This window comes from Balaenoptera ricei, chromosome 7 (genome assembly GCF_028023285.1).
Source record: "Balaenoptera ricei isolate mBalRic1 chromosome 7, mBalRic1.hap2, whole genome shotgun sequence".
In the NCBI taxonomy this organism is placed as follows: domain Eukaryota; kingdom Metazoa; phylum Chordata; class Mammalia; order Artiodactyla; family Balaenopteridae; genus Balaenoptera; species Balaenoptera ricei.
In genome coordinates this window covers 115,227,058-115,245,924 of record NC_082645.1, presented here as the reverse complement: position 1 = coordinate 115,245,924, position 18,867 = coordinate 115,227,058, and the positions used below count along the sequence as shown (strand labels likewise).

The 18,867-nt window shown below is 51.0% G+C and overlaps 2 protein-coding genes across 5 annotated transcripts in view; both read right to left on the bottom strand.

Annotated features, from left to right (window-relative positions):
* Positions 1-254, bottom strand: part of DGKD (diacylglycerol kinase delta) — a 108,550-nt gene extending 108,296 nt beyond the window's left edge. For all 3 annotated transcript variants that reach the window (XM_059928960.1, XM_059928961.1, XM_059928962.1), the window contains exon 1: positions 98-254. In XM_059928960.1, coding sequence (XP_059784943.1) covers positions 98-253 — 156 coding nt within the window. In that variant the 5' untranslated portion in view covers position 254. The remainder of the gene's footprint in view (positions 1-97) is intronic.
* A 7,134-nt stretch (positions 255-7,388) lies between these two features.
* Positions 7,389-18,867, bottom strand: part of SAG (S-antigen visual arrestin) — a 31,089-nt gene continuing 19,610 nt past the window's right edge. Inside the window, exons 10-15 of one of the 2 annotated variants that reach the window (XM_059927501.1) lie at positions 17,659-17,796; positions 16,179-16,256; positions 14,697-14,720; positions 12,740-12,799; positions 10,020-10,028; positions 7,389-7,630 (exon numbers count right to left, since the gene is read on the bottom strand). In XM_059927501.1, the coding sequence (XP_059783484.1) occupies positions 7,522-7,630; positions 10,020-10,028; positions 12,740-12,799; positions 14,697-14,720; positions 16,179-16,256; positions 17,659-17,796 (418 nt within the window). In that variant the 3' untranslated portion in view covers positions 7,389-7,521. Of the gene's footprint in view, positions 7,631-8,636; positions 8,653-10,019; positions 10,029-12,739; positions 12,800-14,696; positions 14,721-16,178; positions 16,257-17,658; positions 17,797-18,867 lie in introns of both variants that reach the window. The other variant, XM_059927500.1, reaches the window with a different exon arrangement.

Below are 18,867 nucleotides of genomic sequence, written 5' to 3'. Positions count from 1 at the left end.
CGGGCCGGGCCTGGGCGGCTGCTCGGGCCGAACTGCGGGCCTCACGGGGCTGCCGCGGCGTGAGGGGCGCGCGCCCGGGCCGCCGCCGCGGGCTCACCTTCTGGCGGATCTGGCCCGACGTGGACACCTTGCGGATGAGCTTCTGCGGGGAGCCGGGCTCCGCCTCGGGCTCGCTGTCGGACGACTCCTCAGGCGGCGGCGGCGGAGGCGGCTGCGGCGGACCCGGCGGGGGGACACCCGCCGCCGCCGCCATGCTGCCGGGCCAGCGCGCGCACAGCGGGCGGGGGCGGGGCCGGGGCCGGGGCCGAGCCGGGCCGGGGGGCGGGGCCTTGAGGGGCGGGGCCGGGACCGCGGTCTCCAGCTCCGCCCCTCCGCGCCCCCTGCCGGCCACGCGCGCAGCCGGAGGTGGCGCCCCTGCCGGGTGTCTCTTCGCCCCCACCGGTGGTGTCAGAACCACAGGTTTTAGCGTCTGTTTCTTTTCTTCCTGGGACACAATTTGTGTGTTTTTTTTTTTTATTTCTGTGTTCACTCTTTTTCATCTTTAATGTTCCCCTTCAAGAATGTAAGTGACCTCCAGGCGGCCCAGGACTGTCTTTCTTGCCCTGCATCGTGTCTCCAGCATCTGAAGAAGCGTCTGGCATTTAGTAGTTAGTTGCACGACAGACAGTTCTCGGAGTGGGTGAATGCATGCATGAATGCAGGAGAGAAAGTACTTGGACAGGCCTCTGGGATGCCGGAACAGGGATACACAGTTCCATCCGAGAAGGCTTCCTGGAGAAAAAGATAAAGTGAGACGGAAAATGTGAGGAGTTATCCCTAACCGGGGACCCCTGTTCCAGGGCAAGAGATGAGATTGTGCAAAGACCTGGAGGCAAGAAAGAACACATCTCTGGAAAAAAGGGAAACTGTAGCCTGAAGGAAGGAAAATACTTGAAGAGATGAGCGTGTGGGCGGGCAGGTCAGACTGGGCCTTTGTAAACCTGATAAGGGGGTTGGTCTTTTAGGCTGAGTCCTGAAGGCAACAGGAAGCCCCTGAGCCATCTTAACCCTGGGCGGGGCTAAGTCACTGAGGCCTGTGATCCAGGCTTTGAAGCAATCAGAGCAGGTGGCTGCCCTGGATTACTGGGAGGGGCTGGGGAGACAGAGAAGTGGACTTAGGAGGGTAGCTGGAGGAGAGGCAGAGGCAATTTGAGATAAGCCCCTCCTTGCCAGCTAAGACAGCTGGAGAAGTGGGAGTGAAGTTGGAGGTGAGATCAGCTGAGTTTTTGCTGCCCTATGGGACATCCAGGTGGAGAAGGGTTTGGCGCCACCTGAGAAGGGCAAATCCTCTTTAAAGACCCTATCTCCAAATACAGCCGCATTCTGAGGTACTCAGGGGCTGCACAATTTTCCCCTTGCCCTTTCAAAGGGCTGCTCCTAGAGACACAGTGGCTCCTGTCCTGCCTGCGGGTCAGCACGCCCTGGCCCCCACTGCACTGGGCAATGCTTTCCAGAGGCAAAATAAGTGAGACCCCCCCCCCCCCGGGGGCCACAGAGGAGCATCTGGCGTGGGGACATGGCCAGGGGAATGGATTCACCGCCAGGACAGAGCATGTCAGGGCCTAATGCAGGAACACTCTGGGACACGCTGGGGACCCCTGGTGAACCCAGCTGTGCTGCCCAGTGCTGTAGCCACTAGCCACGTGTGGCTACTTCAATTTCAATTTCAATTAATTAAAATTAAATTTTCAGTTCCTCGGTCACACTAGCCACATTTCAGCTGCATGTGGTTTAGCAGCTACCACAGGGGACAGCACAAATACAGAACATTTCTATCGTCACAGAAAGTTCCACAACGCGGGAGGACAGTGATGGCTCCCGTATACGGCCCACCGGCCACACACCAGACACTTGACCAGCGATTCTAGTCCACACACATGTCCCCCAGAGCAAGCTTGATGGTCTCATTCTAGAGATGAAGACCTGAGGTTCAGATACGTCTCCCAAGGAATGCATGAGAGGCGGAATTTGAACTGGGACTATGTGATTCCCAAGTCCTTGACCCTTCAGGGCTAGGCCTCCCAGGAAGCCGAGGCTCGAAGGAGCTCATAGGAAGAAAGAGGAGAGAAGGGTCTCGTTATGGGCTGACTTGTGTCCCCCCTCCCAACATTCATACGCTGAAGTCCTAATCCTCTAGTACCTCAGAATGTGGCCGTATTTGGAGATAGGTAGGTAATCAAGTTAAAATGAGGTAATTTTAAGGAGGTGATCAAGTTAAAATGAGGCCATTAGGATGGGCCCTAATCCAATACAACTGGTGTCCTTACATCAATAAGAAGACATTTGGACGCAGACAGGCTCCAAGGGAAGACCATGCGAAGACACACAGAGAAGTCATCTGCAAGAAAAGGATAGAGGCCTCAGAAGAATCTGACCCTGCCGAACCCTTGATCTCAGACTTCTGGTCTCCAGAATTGTGAGAAAATACATTTCTGTTGTTTAGGCCCCCAGGTCTGTGGTACTTTGTTATGACAGCAAGGAGCTGACTAATAAGGGCACAGAGGGGAGGGTGTCCTGCATCTCCACGGAGGTTGGTGATTTTTGTATCAATTAATTACAGTGTAGTGTGATACATAAGTGCAAAAATCTAAGGGTGTTGTAGGGGGAGGGACGGTACAACAGGAGAAAGAGTGATAACTCTGCCGGAGGTGTCAGGGGAGCCTCTGCAGAGGACGGGTGACCCCAGCCTGGTTTGGAGATTTGAACTGAAAGGCGAGGGAATGGAGGGAATTTTCCAGGAAAACACAAAAAGGCAGGAGACTACTAGGCAAGTTGGGAGGATGACAAGGGATTTGGATTTGCTGGTGAGCCACTGGTCAGGCTGTGGGGAGTCTGGAAGGTGAGCTGCACCAGGACCCAAAGCAGCCTCTGTCTGGCTCAGGAGCAAGGACGTTATCCTCTGGGCACCAGAGCCACTGAAGGGTTTTTGAAAAGCAGAGGAGGGTTCTATCCCTGATCGGGGAACTAGATCCCGCATGCATGCCGCAAGAGTTCTCATGCCTCAACTAAGAGTCTGCATGCCACAACTAAAGATCCCCGTGTGCCGCAACTAAGACCTGGTGCAGCCAAAATAAATAAATAAATAAATATTTTTTTAAAAAATAAAGTGACTTACCAATCCAGGCAATGCTGATTTGGGCCAGAACCGAGGAGGTAGTTGTGGAGGTGGAGAGAGGAGGTGACAGACAGAAGACATAGTAGAGGGAAGAAGAGGGACCAGCTGCTCCTAGTCAGGAGATTAGGGAGCAGGGCAAGTCGGAATGCCTCCCAGATACGGGGCTTTCCAGGGAAGAACGCCCCACTGAGCACAGTAGGCCTAGAGGAGAAGATGAACTTGGTTTGGAGCAAACTGAGCTTGAGATGTCTCGGTGTGCTGTTGCCTATACCCGTTAGATGCTCAGGGGATACCAGGGTTCCAGGATCCATCACTTTAGAGGCGAAAAGCCAAGGGCATGAACGTGAACGCAAGGGAGCGTTGGGAGGTAGAGACTGTGGCTGAATAGGAGTCTATTTGCAATTATGAAAAAGTACTAGAAATTGTCACAGCCAAGAGGAGCCTAAGGAAATGTGATGACTAAATGTCATGTGGGATCTTGGAACAGAAAAAGGACATTAGGTAAAAACTAAGGAAATCTGAATAAAGAATGGGCTTTAGTTTAATAATAATATGTAAATATTGATTCATTCAGTGTGGCAAATGCACCATCCTAATGTAAGGTGTTAATAATTTAGAGGAAACTGGGTATGGGAGAACTCACTGTACTTTCTTTGCAACTTTTCTGTAAATCTGAAACTATGTGAAAATAAAAAGTATATTTTTAAAAAGAGTATTAGGCTTAGTAAGAACTATATTATGTTCTTAAATCAGAGGAACATAACTGCCATATTTTCTCTGATGAGCAAAGAAGGCTTTGTGTTCTCTGGTGGCTGCAGAGTGCTGTTGCCTTGGAGACCTCCCCCAAGGTGGCACGCCTGTAAGAGCACATTCGCCCGTACCTCCTTATGCAATGAGTCACGCTGTGAATCATCTCTAACAATATGCTGCTCCCCGAGTTTACCCAACCTTAAGGGCATATCAAGGTGGCAGTAATAACACACTTCACATCCAACCTAATCTTTCTTCTCGACCTGTCAATGTAGAAGTGCACCTCCTGTCAAAAAGAACCGCTTCACGTTAGAATAGATAAAGGATGCACTTGAAAACATGGGAATTATCTTATTTTACCCTGAACTGCGGTTATGATTGACATCTGGAGCAGGACATTTGCTTTACTGTGTGTGACACGTAGTTCCCCTGGCCCCCAGGACCTGTGTCAACCAAATATCACCCCCATACATTTCCAAGTGCACCCAGCTGCCGCCCCCTCCCTGCCCACCCCCCAAGCATAAGTAAACTAAACCCTTAGGGTTGTGATATTAGACTGGGAGGCAAGCAGTGAAAAATGTTAAAGGAATAGGAAAACAGACACTCTAAAAAGAAGTTATCTACACGTGATAAAATTGTAGAGAACTAAATACACACACACGAATACAAGTAAAAAGGGGGGAATCTGAAAAAGATGGGTGGATTACAACTACATGTGAATCTATATAATTATCTCAATAATATTTTCAACTTAAAGAAAAACTTAAGGGCAGCCATTGTTGAATAATAAATGCTCCGACCCTCCCCCCCCCAAACTCTCATATACACATTCAGAATCAAAAGGTGAGCAAAGGGAATTCCCTGGCGGTCCAGTGGTTAGGACTCCGAGCTTCCACTGCAGGGGGGCACGGGTTCAATCCCTGGTCAGGGAACCAAGATCCTGCATGCCACACGGTGTAGCCAAAAAAAAAATAAAAATGGTGAGCAAAGTTCTGGTTGTTATAGACTCAGGGAAACGAGAGTTTAAATCTTGACTCCAACTCTCACTAGCTGTGTGACCTTGGGTAAGGTACATAACCTCTCTGAACTGCAGTTTCCTCATCTAACAAATGGGAAGCATGGTTGGAATGATTAGATGTAACAGGTGAAGTGCCTAGCACAAGGCAGGTGCCCAGTAAATAGCAGGGACCCCTACTTCTCCTTTGGTTGCAGGTTGCAGAACTTTGCCCCAAGTTCTCAGCTGCCGCTTTCTCCATGCAGCACCCTCAGCTCCTTTGCACCCCGTTTCTCCCACTGCACCTACCTAGAAAACCCTGGGCTGCACATCCAACCTGCACACGGGACATCCTACCTTCCGACGCCAGAGCAGACACAGCGCCTCTAGTGCGCAGGCCCAGCCAAGGAGAGGTTCCACATCCCGTTCGGGGCAGCGGCTGCTCACTTCCTGCTCCCACCCGCTCGCCCTTGTAGGGGCGGCCAGCTGCAGGTCGTAAACTAGCCAGCACGCGAAAGTCAGGCGTTTTGGTACCAGAATAACCTGGAGGGCCAGGGCTGTTCTGACCTCTGTTCTCCAGGGACTGGCCTTCCAGCTCTTCTCTCTGGCTCTCACACCCACACAAAGGTCCGACCTATTACTGCCCACCCTGACCTAGGATATCCTGGGGTCAAGCAATGCAGGAACCAACTGGCTGATCCTCTCACCAGGCCCTGCCAGGCAGCCTCCCAAGTCCCTGGCTTGCCCGGCATCTCGGGCGGGAGCCAACCACAGCCAACCTGTGGGCTTGTGGGGTAGGAGGGCAGCAGAAGGGCTCAGATTCCCAGAGGAGCATGCCGCCTCCCTGAGTATCCTGAGAGAGGGGTGTGGCTGGAATGGAAGCCTGCCGATGGGGAAATCGTGTCTGACCCTGCAAACCCACAGCTTTCTGCCTGTATTTTTTTCTTAATTTTTTTTTTGGCCGCATCACGCAGCATGCGGGATCTCAGTTCCCTGACCAGGGATCGAACCCGTGCCCCCTGCAGTGGAAGTGCAGAGTCTTAACCACCGGACAGCCAGGGAAGTCCCATGCCTGTGTTGTTATTATTATTATTCCTCCTCCAGAAATGAATCCTCATCCCTGTCAATATCAGAGTGCCTCATATTCACCACTCAAGTTCAAACCTTGCTTTGTGTGTATGGGATCCTGTCCAAGGTTCCCAAGTGGAGCCTCCGGTCTAAAGCCCAGTCCCCAGGACACAAACCAGCCTGGAATCCTGCTGAACAAACCCAGATGTGGGAGCCTTCATATGCATGGAACCCACACTGTGTCTGGCCCTCTGCCACTGCTCTTGGTCCTGGAGACCTGACCCCGAGTGTCCAGCCCACACATGCCCCCTCCCATTCACCCTCGTACCTCCTGGGAGCGGGTTAAACTGTGCAGAACTCTCCAACCTCCTTTCATCCTGTTCCCTTGAGACATGGACCAGAGCCTACACATCCCCCAAGCCCCTCCGTGGCCACCAAGAGAGCCATTCAGCCTCTCTGCCATCATTAGCAGGCCCCAAGGCCAGGCTACCACGGGCCAAGAAGGGGATTCTGCAAAGGACAGGGCCCTGGCATCACCTCCGTTACGTCTCCTCCTTCTTCAGCTCCACTTTCCTCCCGGACGCGAGCATCCTTTCCCCCACCCCTTCTATGCCCAATCTCAATGGAGACAGTCTAAACAAGAAGCCTGTCTGACTCACAGTGAACCCCCTCTTCTGGGACAACCCATTCCCAGGGCTGGGCTCTGCCATCGTTGGCCCCAGGGCACTGATCCCCTGACCGAAGCTGGGCCAGATTCTCCTGCCCAGAAACGGCACGCTGGAACCAGAGGCTCGGAGACCAGGAGCATTTGGTTCTGAGCTACCAGCAGGTGAATGGCCACCCCAGAGGGCAGGACCCTGAGCCCCTGGGCTGGGACCCCGGGCCTTCTCTGATTTCCACCCAGCCCAGGTGTGGCAGCTGGAGATTCTTCCTTCAAGTCAGTTCTCTGAGCCACTCTGAGGTCCTCCCAATGCATTCCTTTTTTCCCCCTTTAAACCAGCCAACTCGCATTTCGTTGTTTGCATTCAGTGGAAACAACCAACAGCCCGGAGCTCAAACAGGACTTGGACCCAAAAGTTAATTCAGAGTTGAAGAGTGTTTTTAGCCACATTTGTCCACTGCCCTGTTTCTCTTGGGAGGCTCTTTGTGTGCCCTGGAGCTAGGATTGGTCAGGTCATTAGACACACTGCTCCCCCTCCAAGTTTCCAGGGAAGCAGCTTACCCCAGGGGTCCTGGAGAAAGCCCGGGACACACCTGGCCCCTTCGGGTGAGTGCATTGATTTCAGGATGCCTTCTCGCCTTGATGGGTCTCCTTTCTAGATGCTGCCCTCCCCCCTTCCCAGACTCAGGGGCCCTCAAGGCTGCAGCTTGTGTGCTGTTGACATCACTCGGCTCCCCCAACAAGTCAGCCTGACTCACAACCAGGACAGAAGAGACAAACTTTATTTCTGTGAAGAAGACCCGCACTTTGGTATTTAGCATAACTACAGGGCTAACTGTGGGGGGCTGCTACCATGCTGCTAACGACCCCATTTCCCCATCCTGAGCCGCCTCTTCACTCATCCACAGCCGCCTCCTGGTCTGTCTTCTCTTCCTTAAGTTCTCTTCCATCTTTCAGATTTTGGCGAGCAAACTCCTCAAAAACCAAATTTTCATCCTGAAAACTAAAATAAAACAAAGAACACTTTGATCATGGCATGTTCTTTGAAGCTTTCAATGAGATCTTGAGGAAAACAAGATCCTTGATCTCCCTTTGGCAACACAGGAACCGATCAAGATTTTCCTACGTGATGGAACACGGGACAATGCCGTCCTCCTCATAGTTTTGCAAGTAAAATCTCTTTAACAAACAAAAATCAGAGAAAATGAAGGAACCCACAGAGTAGACATACATGCCCGGAATAACTGTGTGTGTGTATGTGTATGTGTGCGCGTGTATGCATGTGTGTATGCGTGTGTGCATGTCCCGGTACTAGGGAGCAAAAGGAAAGCCAGGCCCTGCGCAGGTATTGAGAGCATGGGGCGTGTATGGGCGTGTATGGAAAGACCCAAAACGGGGTTTGCGCTTGTCTCAGCCTATCAGTAACCACTGTTGTGGTTGGACTGGCCCTTGTGGTTCCTGTTATGACTGCAAGATGCCCTTCAGCAATAACCATCCGGAAACTTTTAGAAAATAAAGGTTCATTACTTACAGGACCTGGAAATTACACAGCATATACCTGGGGCCACACAGCGAGGTCGTGGGTAGAGAGGGAGAGCACACCGCACAGGCCTGGGGTTCTGCCTTTACTGGGGTTGGAGGTGGGGGCCTAGGGTTTCGAGGGCTCACTCTTTATTGGTGAATTTAAAACAGAAGAGCGGGAATTTAAAGCGCAGAAAGACAAAAAACAAGTGGCTCAAATGATCTGCTATCGAAATCCGCCAAAATCTCTAAAACAAAGGAGAGGGAGAGCCAGAGGGGCTCTGATCTAGTCCAGTGGCTGGCAATGTGTTTATTTGAGATAGCCATTGCTGAAGGGGAAGCCCCTTTGAAGCAGATGCCTCGGCAATCAAAGCTTAAGTCAGGCACTTGCATTGCAAAAAAAGAAAAAACAAAAACAACTGTGAGAGGTCACATTAGGGCTGTGGAGGAGGAGGTCACAGAACGGGATAACCCCAAGCAGTGCTCACCTTTTCTTGGTCTTATCTGTGAGCGTGGAAGAAAGGAGAGAGAGATCTATTAGCATAAATCCCATCTACTGGAAATTTTCTTCCTTTGTTAGGTCACTTTATAGGTGGAGGAATAAAAGGCCTAGATATACTCATTTCATGAGAATTGTGTGTAATTCCTGCTTCTCTGCCATTTCCCGCTCGGAGGGCCTTTCTCCCTGCATTTTTAACCATCGCTTCCTCTAGAAGTTGCCACCACAACCTTCACCTCCCCAGGCGGAATCAGCCACAACCTCGCCTCTAGGACCCTTTCCCTGATTAGCCTCAGCCCCTCTGATGTTGTGCTTCTCCTTTCTAAGCCTTTCTCCCTATGTGCCCTTTGGACCCTGTCCAGATCAGAGTCCCAGGAGCTGTTACGACCCACACTCCAGGCCCGACTTCCACGTCCGGCTCTCTAGGGGTGAGTCCTGGGACTTGACATTGAACCAGTACTCCAGCGGCTGGGGGGAGGGGGTGACTAAAGCTTGAGAACCACTCCCTGGCCCCTCAGGGAGTTTGATTTCTCTCTTACACATTGATCTTGGGGTGGGGAGCGGGTGCAGGGAGTGGGTTAGATTTTCACATATATTTTGCAGACCCAGGGTTATTGCTAATTCTTTGTGAGGTTTTCTGCTTTTTGTTTTTGTTTTTTTTAATTATTTTTTCTTATTTATTTATTTGGCAGCGTTGGGTCTTCGGTGCTACACACGGGCTTTCTCTAGTTGCGGTGAGCAGGGGCTACTCTTCGTCGTGGGGCACAGGCTTCTCACTGCGGTGGCTTCTCTTGTTGCGGAGCCTGGGCTCTAGAGTGCAGGCTCAGTATTTGTGGCGCATGGGCTTAGTTGCTCCGCGGCATGTGGGATCTTCCCGGACCAGGGATCAAACCCGTGTCCCCTGCACTGGCAGGCGGATTCCTAACCACTGGGCCACCAGGGAAGCCCCTTGTTTTTGTTCTTGTTTTTAGCTTTCTGCTGCCCACCTAGTAAAGTCCTAGTGTAATTGCCTCACCACCCACCATGGTGAGCCAGGAAGAGCTAAGTGAGGCTGCACAGCTCCAGAGGGTTTGGGGGAGCTTGTGGCGGGGCTGAGCCACTGCCCTTATCTCTTGTGCCCATCTGGAAGACAGTACCAGGAGGGAAGTGTCTGTGTGGGCTGCTAACCACAGGGGACCTACAGAGAGGCTGACTCATCAAAATGACCCTGGGCGAGAACCATCCTGGATGGGACTTCCCTGGTGGCGCAGTGGTTAAGAATCCACCTGCCAATGCAGGGAACAAGGGTTCGAGCCCTGGTCCGGGAAGATCCCACATGCTGCGGAGCAGCTAAGCCCGTGCGCCACTACCGAGCCTGCGCTCTAGAGCCCACGAGTCACAACTACTGAGCCCGTGCACCTAGAGCCTGTGCTCCGCAACAAGAGAAGCCACCGCAATGAGAAGCCCTCACACCACCACGAAGAGTAGCCCTGGCTCACAGCAACTGGAGAAAGCCCGCATGCAGCAATGAAGACCCAACACAGCCAAAAATAAATAAAGAAATAAAATTTAAAAAAAAAAAAAAAAAAAAGAACCATCCTGGACCCCCACCCCACCCTGTATGTAATAAGTTCTGGTAGCATTTCTCCAGAACTTATTACATACAAATTACTTGGCCCCTGGCCCTGGCAGGGCTTCTTAACTCCAACTTATGCTTTCTCTGCTTAGCATCTACCCGTCTCAACTCGGGGCACCGGGGACCAGGCAGGTAAGATGTGAGCATGCATCTGTGAATGAAACTTGGGACTCATAAACCTCTGGAAATCAAAACTTTGAGGCCATGGGGTGATTTGTCCTTTCTCCCTGAAATCTCACGGTATAAAAGATCATTGGTTTAGCCTTGATGTTATGATATGTTCACTGTGAGGGCCATAATGACTGGAACATGAAAATGTCATACCCAGAAAAGGAATAACTCCACTTCCCCCAAGTGAAGTCATAAAGTCTGTTCACGGGGCCAGAAAATGATCTGACACAAACTATGACATCTTCTCCGGTCATAGTTTTAAAATAGCCTTTTAGAATGTCCTTGAAAGGGACCAGAATGTGTCTCAGTCTCACATAGTTAAAAATAGTATTTTAGGGCTTCCCTGGTGGCGCAGTGGTTGAGAATCCGCCTGCCAATGCAGGGGACACGGGTTCGAGCCCTGGTCTGGGAGGATCCCACATGCCGCGGAGCAACTGGGCCCGTGCGCCACAATTACTGAGCCTGCGTGTCTGGAGCCTGTGCTCCGCAACGGGAGAGGCCGCGATAGTGAGAGGCCCGCGCACCGCGATGAAGAGTGGCCCCCGCTTGCCGCAACTAGAGAAAGCCCTCGCACAGAAACGAAGACCCAACACAGCCATAAATAAAAACAAATAAATAAATAAATAATTTAAAAAAAAATATTTAAAAAAAAAAAATAGTATTTTAATGATACAAGCATAAATGAATAAAAAAAAATATGGTTAGACTGTATTTTTCCCCCAAGGGAAGTTTTTGGCAAACTTCCAAAAGTTTTGACTATTTGAATCTAAAATATTTGGAAGAGATACTTTGAGACAAAATAGTTTTGAGACAAAGCCAAAATGAATATGGGGCTCATTCTAATGTTTAAATGCCATTTCATTATCAACATAGAAAAGCTTTTTATAAAAAATAAGAAAAAAAACCCTGCTTGTTTACACCACTTTTACTTAAAATGTTCTTAATTACTATAACTCAGGAGGGTTCTCATCCAGACAGGTCCATTTTTCTTTCCTGCCAACTAAGCCACCTTAACACACAGCGGAGAATTTTTCCTCAGAATTTCTGAGATTGCACCTACATTATTTTTGCTGCTTCATTTATCCCTTGCTGCGCAGTGGTTAAGAATCTGCCTGTCAATGCAGGGGACACGGGTTCGAGCCCTGGTCGGGGAAGATCCCACATGCCACGGAGCAACTAAGCCCGTGCGCCACAACTACTGAGCCTGCACTCTAGAGCCCACGAGCCACAACTACTGAAGCCCGCACTTCTGGAGCCCATGCTCCACAACAAGAGAAGCCACCGCAATGAGAAGCCCGCGCACCGCAACGAAGAGCAGCCCCTGCTCGCTGCAACTAGAGAAAGCCCGTGTGCAGCAAGAAGACCCAATGCAGCCAAAAATAAATATAAATAAATAAATAAATTTATTTTTTTTAAAAAATATCTAATTCACATATCATACAATTTACCTATTTACATGTACAGGCCCATGGGTTTTAGTTTGCTCACAGAGCTGCACAACCATTGCTTAATTTACTTTTAACATCCATACAAGAGCCAACAGATTTACAATTCAAAGGAGCCAAGGTATTAGGAACCCAGCCTGACCCTCTTTTCTAGTATTTTCTGTATTCTCATCATAACTGCCATTGTCAGAAATACTCATCATCTTCTAAATTCCTATTAATGCTTCCAAATGAAATGCAAAAGCCTCAGTTTGTCAAATTTACTTTTCACTCAAATTTTCTTTAAATCTAAATCCAGGTCTGGGGACTTCCCTGGTGGTCCAGCGGTTAAGACTCCGCGCTCCCAAAGCAGGTGGCCCGGGTTCCATCACCTGGTCAGGGAACTAGATCCCGCATGCATGCCGCAACTAAAAGATCCCACACGCCGCAGCAAAGACCAGGCGCAGCCAAATAAATAAATAAATAAATAAATATTTTTTTTTAAAAAAGAGAGAGTAGATCCTAAGCCTTCTCATCACAAGGACAAAAACATTAAAGAAAAAAAAAATGAATCCACGTCTGTTCACAGCAAAGTTTCTGCTTTTAAATCATTCCTGATAAAACCAAACGAGACAGCCCACATCCAAGCAGGGATGCTACGTCCTCCACACACTCACCGGAAGTGGACAAGCCACCTGGCCCATGACCTAGCAGCCGAGCACTCATTTCTGGGAGGGGGGGGCACAGGCACTTGAAGGTGGCCTGGAACCTCGGCCACCTGGCCCTGCCTGTGCTCAGAGATGCGGTCAAGGAAGACTAGCAGTGAGTACGTAATAAATCTGTGACGGGAAAGGATTAGAGAAAGCCAAGATAATGCGTGACTGACCTGGGTCCTCAGGCTGGGGGTGCATGAGGCGGAATGGCACCTCAGTCGCCACTTCACTAGAAAAAAAAAAGGATGCAGAGTGGTGAGAACATGCACACAACTGTAAATGCACAGCCAAGAGCTGGGAGCCGGGGTTGCAGAGATTCACAAAAGAGCTGGGAGCTGGGGTTGCAGAGATTCACAAAAGAGCTGGGAGCTGGGGTTGCAGAGCTTCGCGAAAGATCCCTGGGCCCCAGCTGAAAGAGGACTCAGTGAGAGTCAAAACAAAACAAACCAGAAATCAGGAAGTGGTCAAGAAGGAATTTTAAATGTATTCCCTGGAATGTGGTCTAGAAACTCCACTTGCGAGAGGCTGAGGCGGCTAGGATTTTTAGGTCCCCCATCCTCCTGGTTATTAGTTTCAGGGACATGATATTATGGGTAGAGAAGAGGTGAAATCCTGGAGAATAAGGATAGTTTTGAAAAATATCCTTTGCAAAAACGTAACTGCTTTTTACGTGTTAAATCTCTGTAAGGCCGCACACGGTCCCTCTGCAAAGAGCAGGACAGGGATGAGCAGGGTCCACCCAATTCCAGACGCTAAAGGGCTTTGAGGCGACTTGGAATTTGTATTAAAAAAGGAAGGCAACGGGGCTTCCCTGGTGGTGCATTGGTTAAGAATCCGCCTGCCAATGCAGGGTTCGAGCCCTGGTCAGGGAAGAACCCACATGCCACAGAGCAACTAAGCCCGTGCGCCACAACTACTGAGCCCGCGTGCTACAACTACTGAAGCCCACACGCCTAGAGCCGGTGCTCTGCAACAAGAGAAGCCACCGCAGTGAGAAGCCCGCGCTCCGCAACGAAGACCCAATGCAGCCGAAAATAAATAAATAAATAAATAAATTTATTAATTTATTAATTAATTTTTTAAAAAGGAAGGCAAGGAGTCAGGAAGGGGTGGAAGGGAAATCTAGGCACAGGAAGAATGGAAAGGGGTGGGGGAAACAAGGGTTACTCCTTGCTTCACCCAGGACCCATCACCTCCCACCCTGGGGTTACTGCTTCGGTCAAAGCACTTCTGCTGCTAAGGCGCTCCTGGCGGACCCAAATGTGGCTGAGGTCTAGGAGAGAAGGCACAGCCTGGGCTCCATGTGAGGGGAGGTGATAAGAGTCGGTGAAGGAATATGTAAGGTCAGTGCCTGCCTCAGACTTGTCTTACCTGCTGCCTCTTTGTGCATGATTTAAATGGCTGCTGTCACTAATCACAATCGCCCACAGGTGGAAACAACCCAAATGTCCACCAACCAAAACGTGGTCCATCCATACCATGGAGTATTTCTCGGCCATAAGAAGGAATGAAGTGCTGACACGTGCTACAACATGGACCTTGCAGACATGATGTCAAGGGAAGAAGCCAGCCACAAAAGGACAAATATTGCCTGATTCCATTCATATAACATGTCCAGATTAGGCAAATCTACAGAGCTAGAAAGCAGATTAGTGGTTGCCAGGGATGAGGGAGAGGGGAGAATGGGAGAGACGGCACAATAGGTAAGGGGTTTCCTTTTGGGATGGGAAAAGTGTACAGGAGCTAGAGAGTGGTGACAGTGGCACAACACTGTGAATGTCCCTGATGCCACTGAACTGTACATTTTCAAAAGGGTAAAATGGTAAACTTCACGTTATATATATTTTACCCCTCCCCCCCCCACACACACACAGGCAGCTGCAAGGAGTGTGCCAGTTTTCTGAGTGTGTGTCCTCGCCCAGGTGCAGGCCCAGCCACGCTCTCAGAGGAACTCCCCCAGCCTCACACCCATCAGCCAAGGTCTGCAGGGTGTCAGGGACATCATCTCCTAAGACCTCTGAGCATGACAGCCGGGAAACCAGACTTCACTGTCACTGTTTTGAAGCCCCGGTTTGTCCCCTTTGATATCTTGGAATCAAGCAGAGAAGGAAGATGAAGAGGTTTACCTGGAGGTGAGCTCTCCCAGAAGGCTAGGAAACACAAAAGCAAACAGGGCTGTGGTGACTCTCCACAGTGGTAACACAACCTTACTTGCCATTATTCAGAGGCTGGACACGTCCCGGTCATGTTCCTCACTCACAGCTTTCAGGATCTTCGCACCCCTAATAGCCAACTCAGCTACTCCTCTCTACTTGTGATTTCATCTCTTTCTCAAGTGGGTTAGTTAAAAAGAGGAATTACGTAGGTTCAAGCCCTAATGTTCAAGAATAAACCTCGGTCCAGAATTTCTCTCTGGGCCACAAAGGTCACTGTGAACTACCTGCTAATCACTTACCTTGACTGCTACACTTGACCCTGTTTTAGATCCTCTCAGAGAAGATGAAAGAAAACACTATACACTTTGAAAAACACAGCTACACACACTGTGTTAACGAAATTTGCAGAATCAACCCACGTTCTACTTTGTTGCCCCAACCAAAATTTGGGGGACTCTTCACCTACTGAGCGCTATGGAATATACACATGGATTTGCTTTGATGGCTGAACTACCGAAGGCTGATCAAGGTAAAAGGCCAGAGCCTCTGGCAATGGAATTTGAAAAGGAAAATGAGAAGTTGAGTTTTTCCCTCTGATAAGATTTTTAAATGGAAAGAAATTGATTTCAAAAAAGATGGAAAACCATTTCCTCAGAACTCTGAGACAGTCGTGCTCTTGTATGAAAAGGAGACTCCCCGGTCCTGTGATTGCTCGTTGGGGAGGAAAGGCAGGGCCTTCCCGTCATGGATGGATGCCTCCTGAGAGGCAGGTGAACCAGGATGCACTGCGAGTTCATTTCACAGCCGCCAGTCCTTTCCGAAGTACAGTCAAATGCTCAACTGATTCTCCTGTTTTATATCAGCTTCCACACGTGAGCACAGGCACCCCCATTTTTGCCAAGTGGTACCAATAGTGCCCGTGTTGGGACTTCCCTGGTGGTGCAGTGGTTAAGAATCCACCTGCCAATGCAGGGGACACAGGTTCAAGCCCTAGTCCGGGAAGATCCCACATGCCGCGGAGCAACTAAGCCCGTGCGCCACAACTACTGAGCTTGCGCTCTAGAGCCCTCGAGCCACAACTACTGAAGCCGGCGCGCCTAGAGCCCATACTCTGCAACAAGAGAAGCCACCGCAACGAAAAGCCCACGTGCCACAACGAAGACCCAACGCAGCCAAAAATAAATAAATAAAATAAATAAATTTATAAAAAAAAAAAAAAAAAAAAAATAGTGCCCGTGTTTCGTAGTCTGCTTTTCTACCTTTTCCCCCGTAATGTTATATCAGATAGAATTGTGAAACTAGACAAATAGAGTCTCTCTAAAACTCTGCTATGTAATCGATAGAATTTGTGGGCTTTCCTTGCTTTCTGTCTCCCAGTCACTCAGGAATGAAACCATTCAGGCTACTGAGGGCCAAGATAGAGCAGGCAGAGCACTGGAGTTGGACACTCACCCTGACACCGTGAGCTGCACCTTGATCTGGTAAGACACCAGGATCCCCATGATGGTCTTGTCTATGCCCTCCTTTATGCTGCTCAAACAGAAAAGAAAAACAGAAGAATGCAGGGAGGGGAGAAGCGGGAAGCAAAGACCGGATGAATCAATCCCACCTCTCCCCACTGCGTCATCCACGCTCTGCTGCGTCCTCACTGTCTGGGGCGCTGGAAGGCAGCCCTGACGCTGGGTGAAAGGGGGGCTCGGGATTCGGGGTGGGCTTTGCTCTGCCATTAACTGACCCGGTGACCTTGGCTGAACCTCTCATTCTGGTGGAACCTCAATTTCCTTATCTGTGAAATGAGTATAAATTCACCTTCCTCACAAAAGCATGGAGAGACTGGCATGTTTATAAAATACTCCGTGAACCACAAAAGATCTTTACAAACGCAGTGCGCCGCTGTGGATGTCGTGATTCCTTTGCCCTCGAGTTCGCGGATCTAGGGCATCAATCTCCCTGCTCGGCTCTCTCCCAGAGCATCACAGATGTGCTTTAGAATCTAACACACCAACTGGCAAATCATCCTCAGAAAATCCTTTGACTCCCAAGATCCTGCTTTCTGCCCAATGTTCGCTGACCCCGCTGTTCGTCTCGGAGCTACGGGGTCAGGGAGGGCAAACGCGAGAGCTCTTCCCTATGGCATCACCTGGAGGTGATCGCTGGGGCCTTGGATCACACAGGGGTGGAGGGGGAGATGGCAGCAAAGGGCCCGAGCCTGGCTGGCACCTCCTACCCCAAACCCTCAGGGCTCAGCAGCAGACACGCCGCTGGGAATGGGAGCCCCGGAGGATGGTGAGGAACGGCAGGGCTATTTGACGTAGAAGCTTCGTTCTAGTTCTTACTGGATCTGCTGGCTCAGTTCGGCCGTGGTTCTCTGAGCGGGGTCAGCATATCAGTGCTTATTTTCATTTAAATTGAACTGACCTCTGTAGCCCTCAGGACCTCCTGTTCTTTACCTTTCCTGATGGAAATGCATAAACGACATTTCCATCACTCGTGGAGCCAGCTGGGGCACTCAGTTCCTATGCTCAGGGCTCTACACTAGCTAATGATATTTGTGAAGGTAACAGCTGACATTTCTGGAGCCCTTACTGTGTGCCAGGCACCACATTTTACACGCACTGTCTCACGTAACCCTCAAGACCTCTCTCTGAGGAGCTGCCGCCCCCACACTCTACAGACAGGGGAAACTGAGTTTCTCAAGACGGCTCCAGTTACCTGCCCGGGGTGGCCCAGACAGCAAGCAGGGGGGTTGGGGCTCAGCACAAGGCCCAGACCGGTCACCGCTGTGCCACACCAGGGGTGGGAGTGGGGTCCCTGCTTGGGGCCCTGAGCATGTGCTTTGCCACCAGGCTGCGTGTGCACGCTGTGAGCCCAGGGCTGGGACGAGGAGGGGGCGTAGACCAGCGCCACGCCAGCGCTGAGTCTTGGGGCTCACATGGTGCTAGAGGCAAGGTTCGTGTCTTCGTGCTTGATTTTCCCGTCCAGGGCGATGCCCCTTCTCTCGCGGTTGTTAGCCAGCAAGGGCACCAGGGTCAGCGTCGTGGTCAGGGTGCTGTTTGGTGGCACTTTTTCCCTGCAGGAAGAAACACAGAGAGCAGATTTAGCTGACTGCTCTTACAGCCTTGAAGCCACCATCGCCCCCATGAGACCCTGCGTGCCATCAAGCATTTTCTAGAACCCACGTTCCCTGCGACTCATGGGAAAGACAGTCCAGGTGCCTGTGCCTTTGCCTTGTGAGAAGAGCAGCATTACTGACGTCTCAAGACAGGCTGGCAGCAACGTTAGAACGTTTCTCAAGTCCCTCAGCCTGTTCTGATTGCTGAATTTCTAGCATGTGTTGTGGGGTGAAGTGAGACTGGCCCAAGAATCAGGGACCACGCCCAGTCTCCTCCTGAGACCTCGTGAGCCACGCAGTGGGCTGCAGGGCCAAGTGGCCAGTGCCAGCAGCAAGCCCAGGCTGGGAGTCGTCACCGTCGGGAGGATCAGCGTGTGCCCAGGGAGGAGGGGTGCGGGAAGGGCCGGGTCCCCCACTGTGAGCTGTATGGACCGGGCGGCTCTGTGGGCCTGGGCGCAGCTGGGGCAGAGCAGCGCGGTGTCCCCCGTCGGACAGCATCCCGGCTCACCGAACCGAATCTGAGGCTGGAGAGTTGGCTCTGCCACTCACCCACGTGCTGACCCCTGGCCTGTGCCAACAGCCGCCTGCCCTCTCTGACCCCAGAGCCCAGGCGAGCCGTGTCCGTGCTCCTGGCACACCCTCTGTCCTCATGCCCAGCCAGGAGAAGGCAGGGCCCTGAAAACACTGCCCAGGAGCCAGCCTTGGGCCCCTTCCCCAGCCTGCTCCGTAACACACGGGGGGGTCCCACTGCCACCCTCGGAATGGCTCCGCTCCTCCATCTCCCTGGGGAGTTGAAGGCAGCTGTGTCTTCTCTGGCCTCCAAGTGCACACAGGAGGCTCCTGGGCATGCCCTTTACAGAGCCCTGCTTGAGCCCGAGGTGGCCCACATCCCTGCATCTGGGCCCTGGTAGAACTTCTCTTAATGAGCTTAGTTTGGGCAGCAGAGTGACAGAAGCAGAAATTACACTGGAAAGGTAGTTGTAGTAGGAAGGGGCCCCTGGGATGGGGCTTGGACGATGGCCTTTCCTG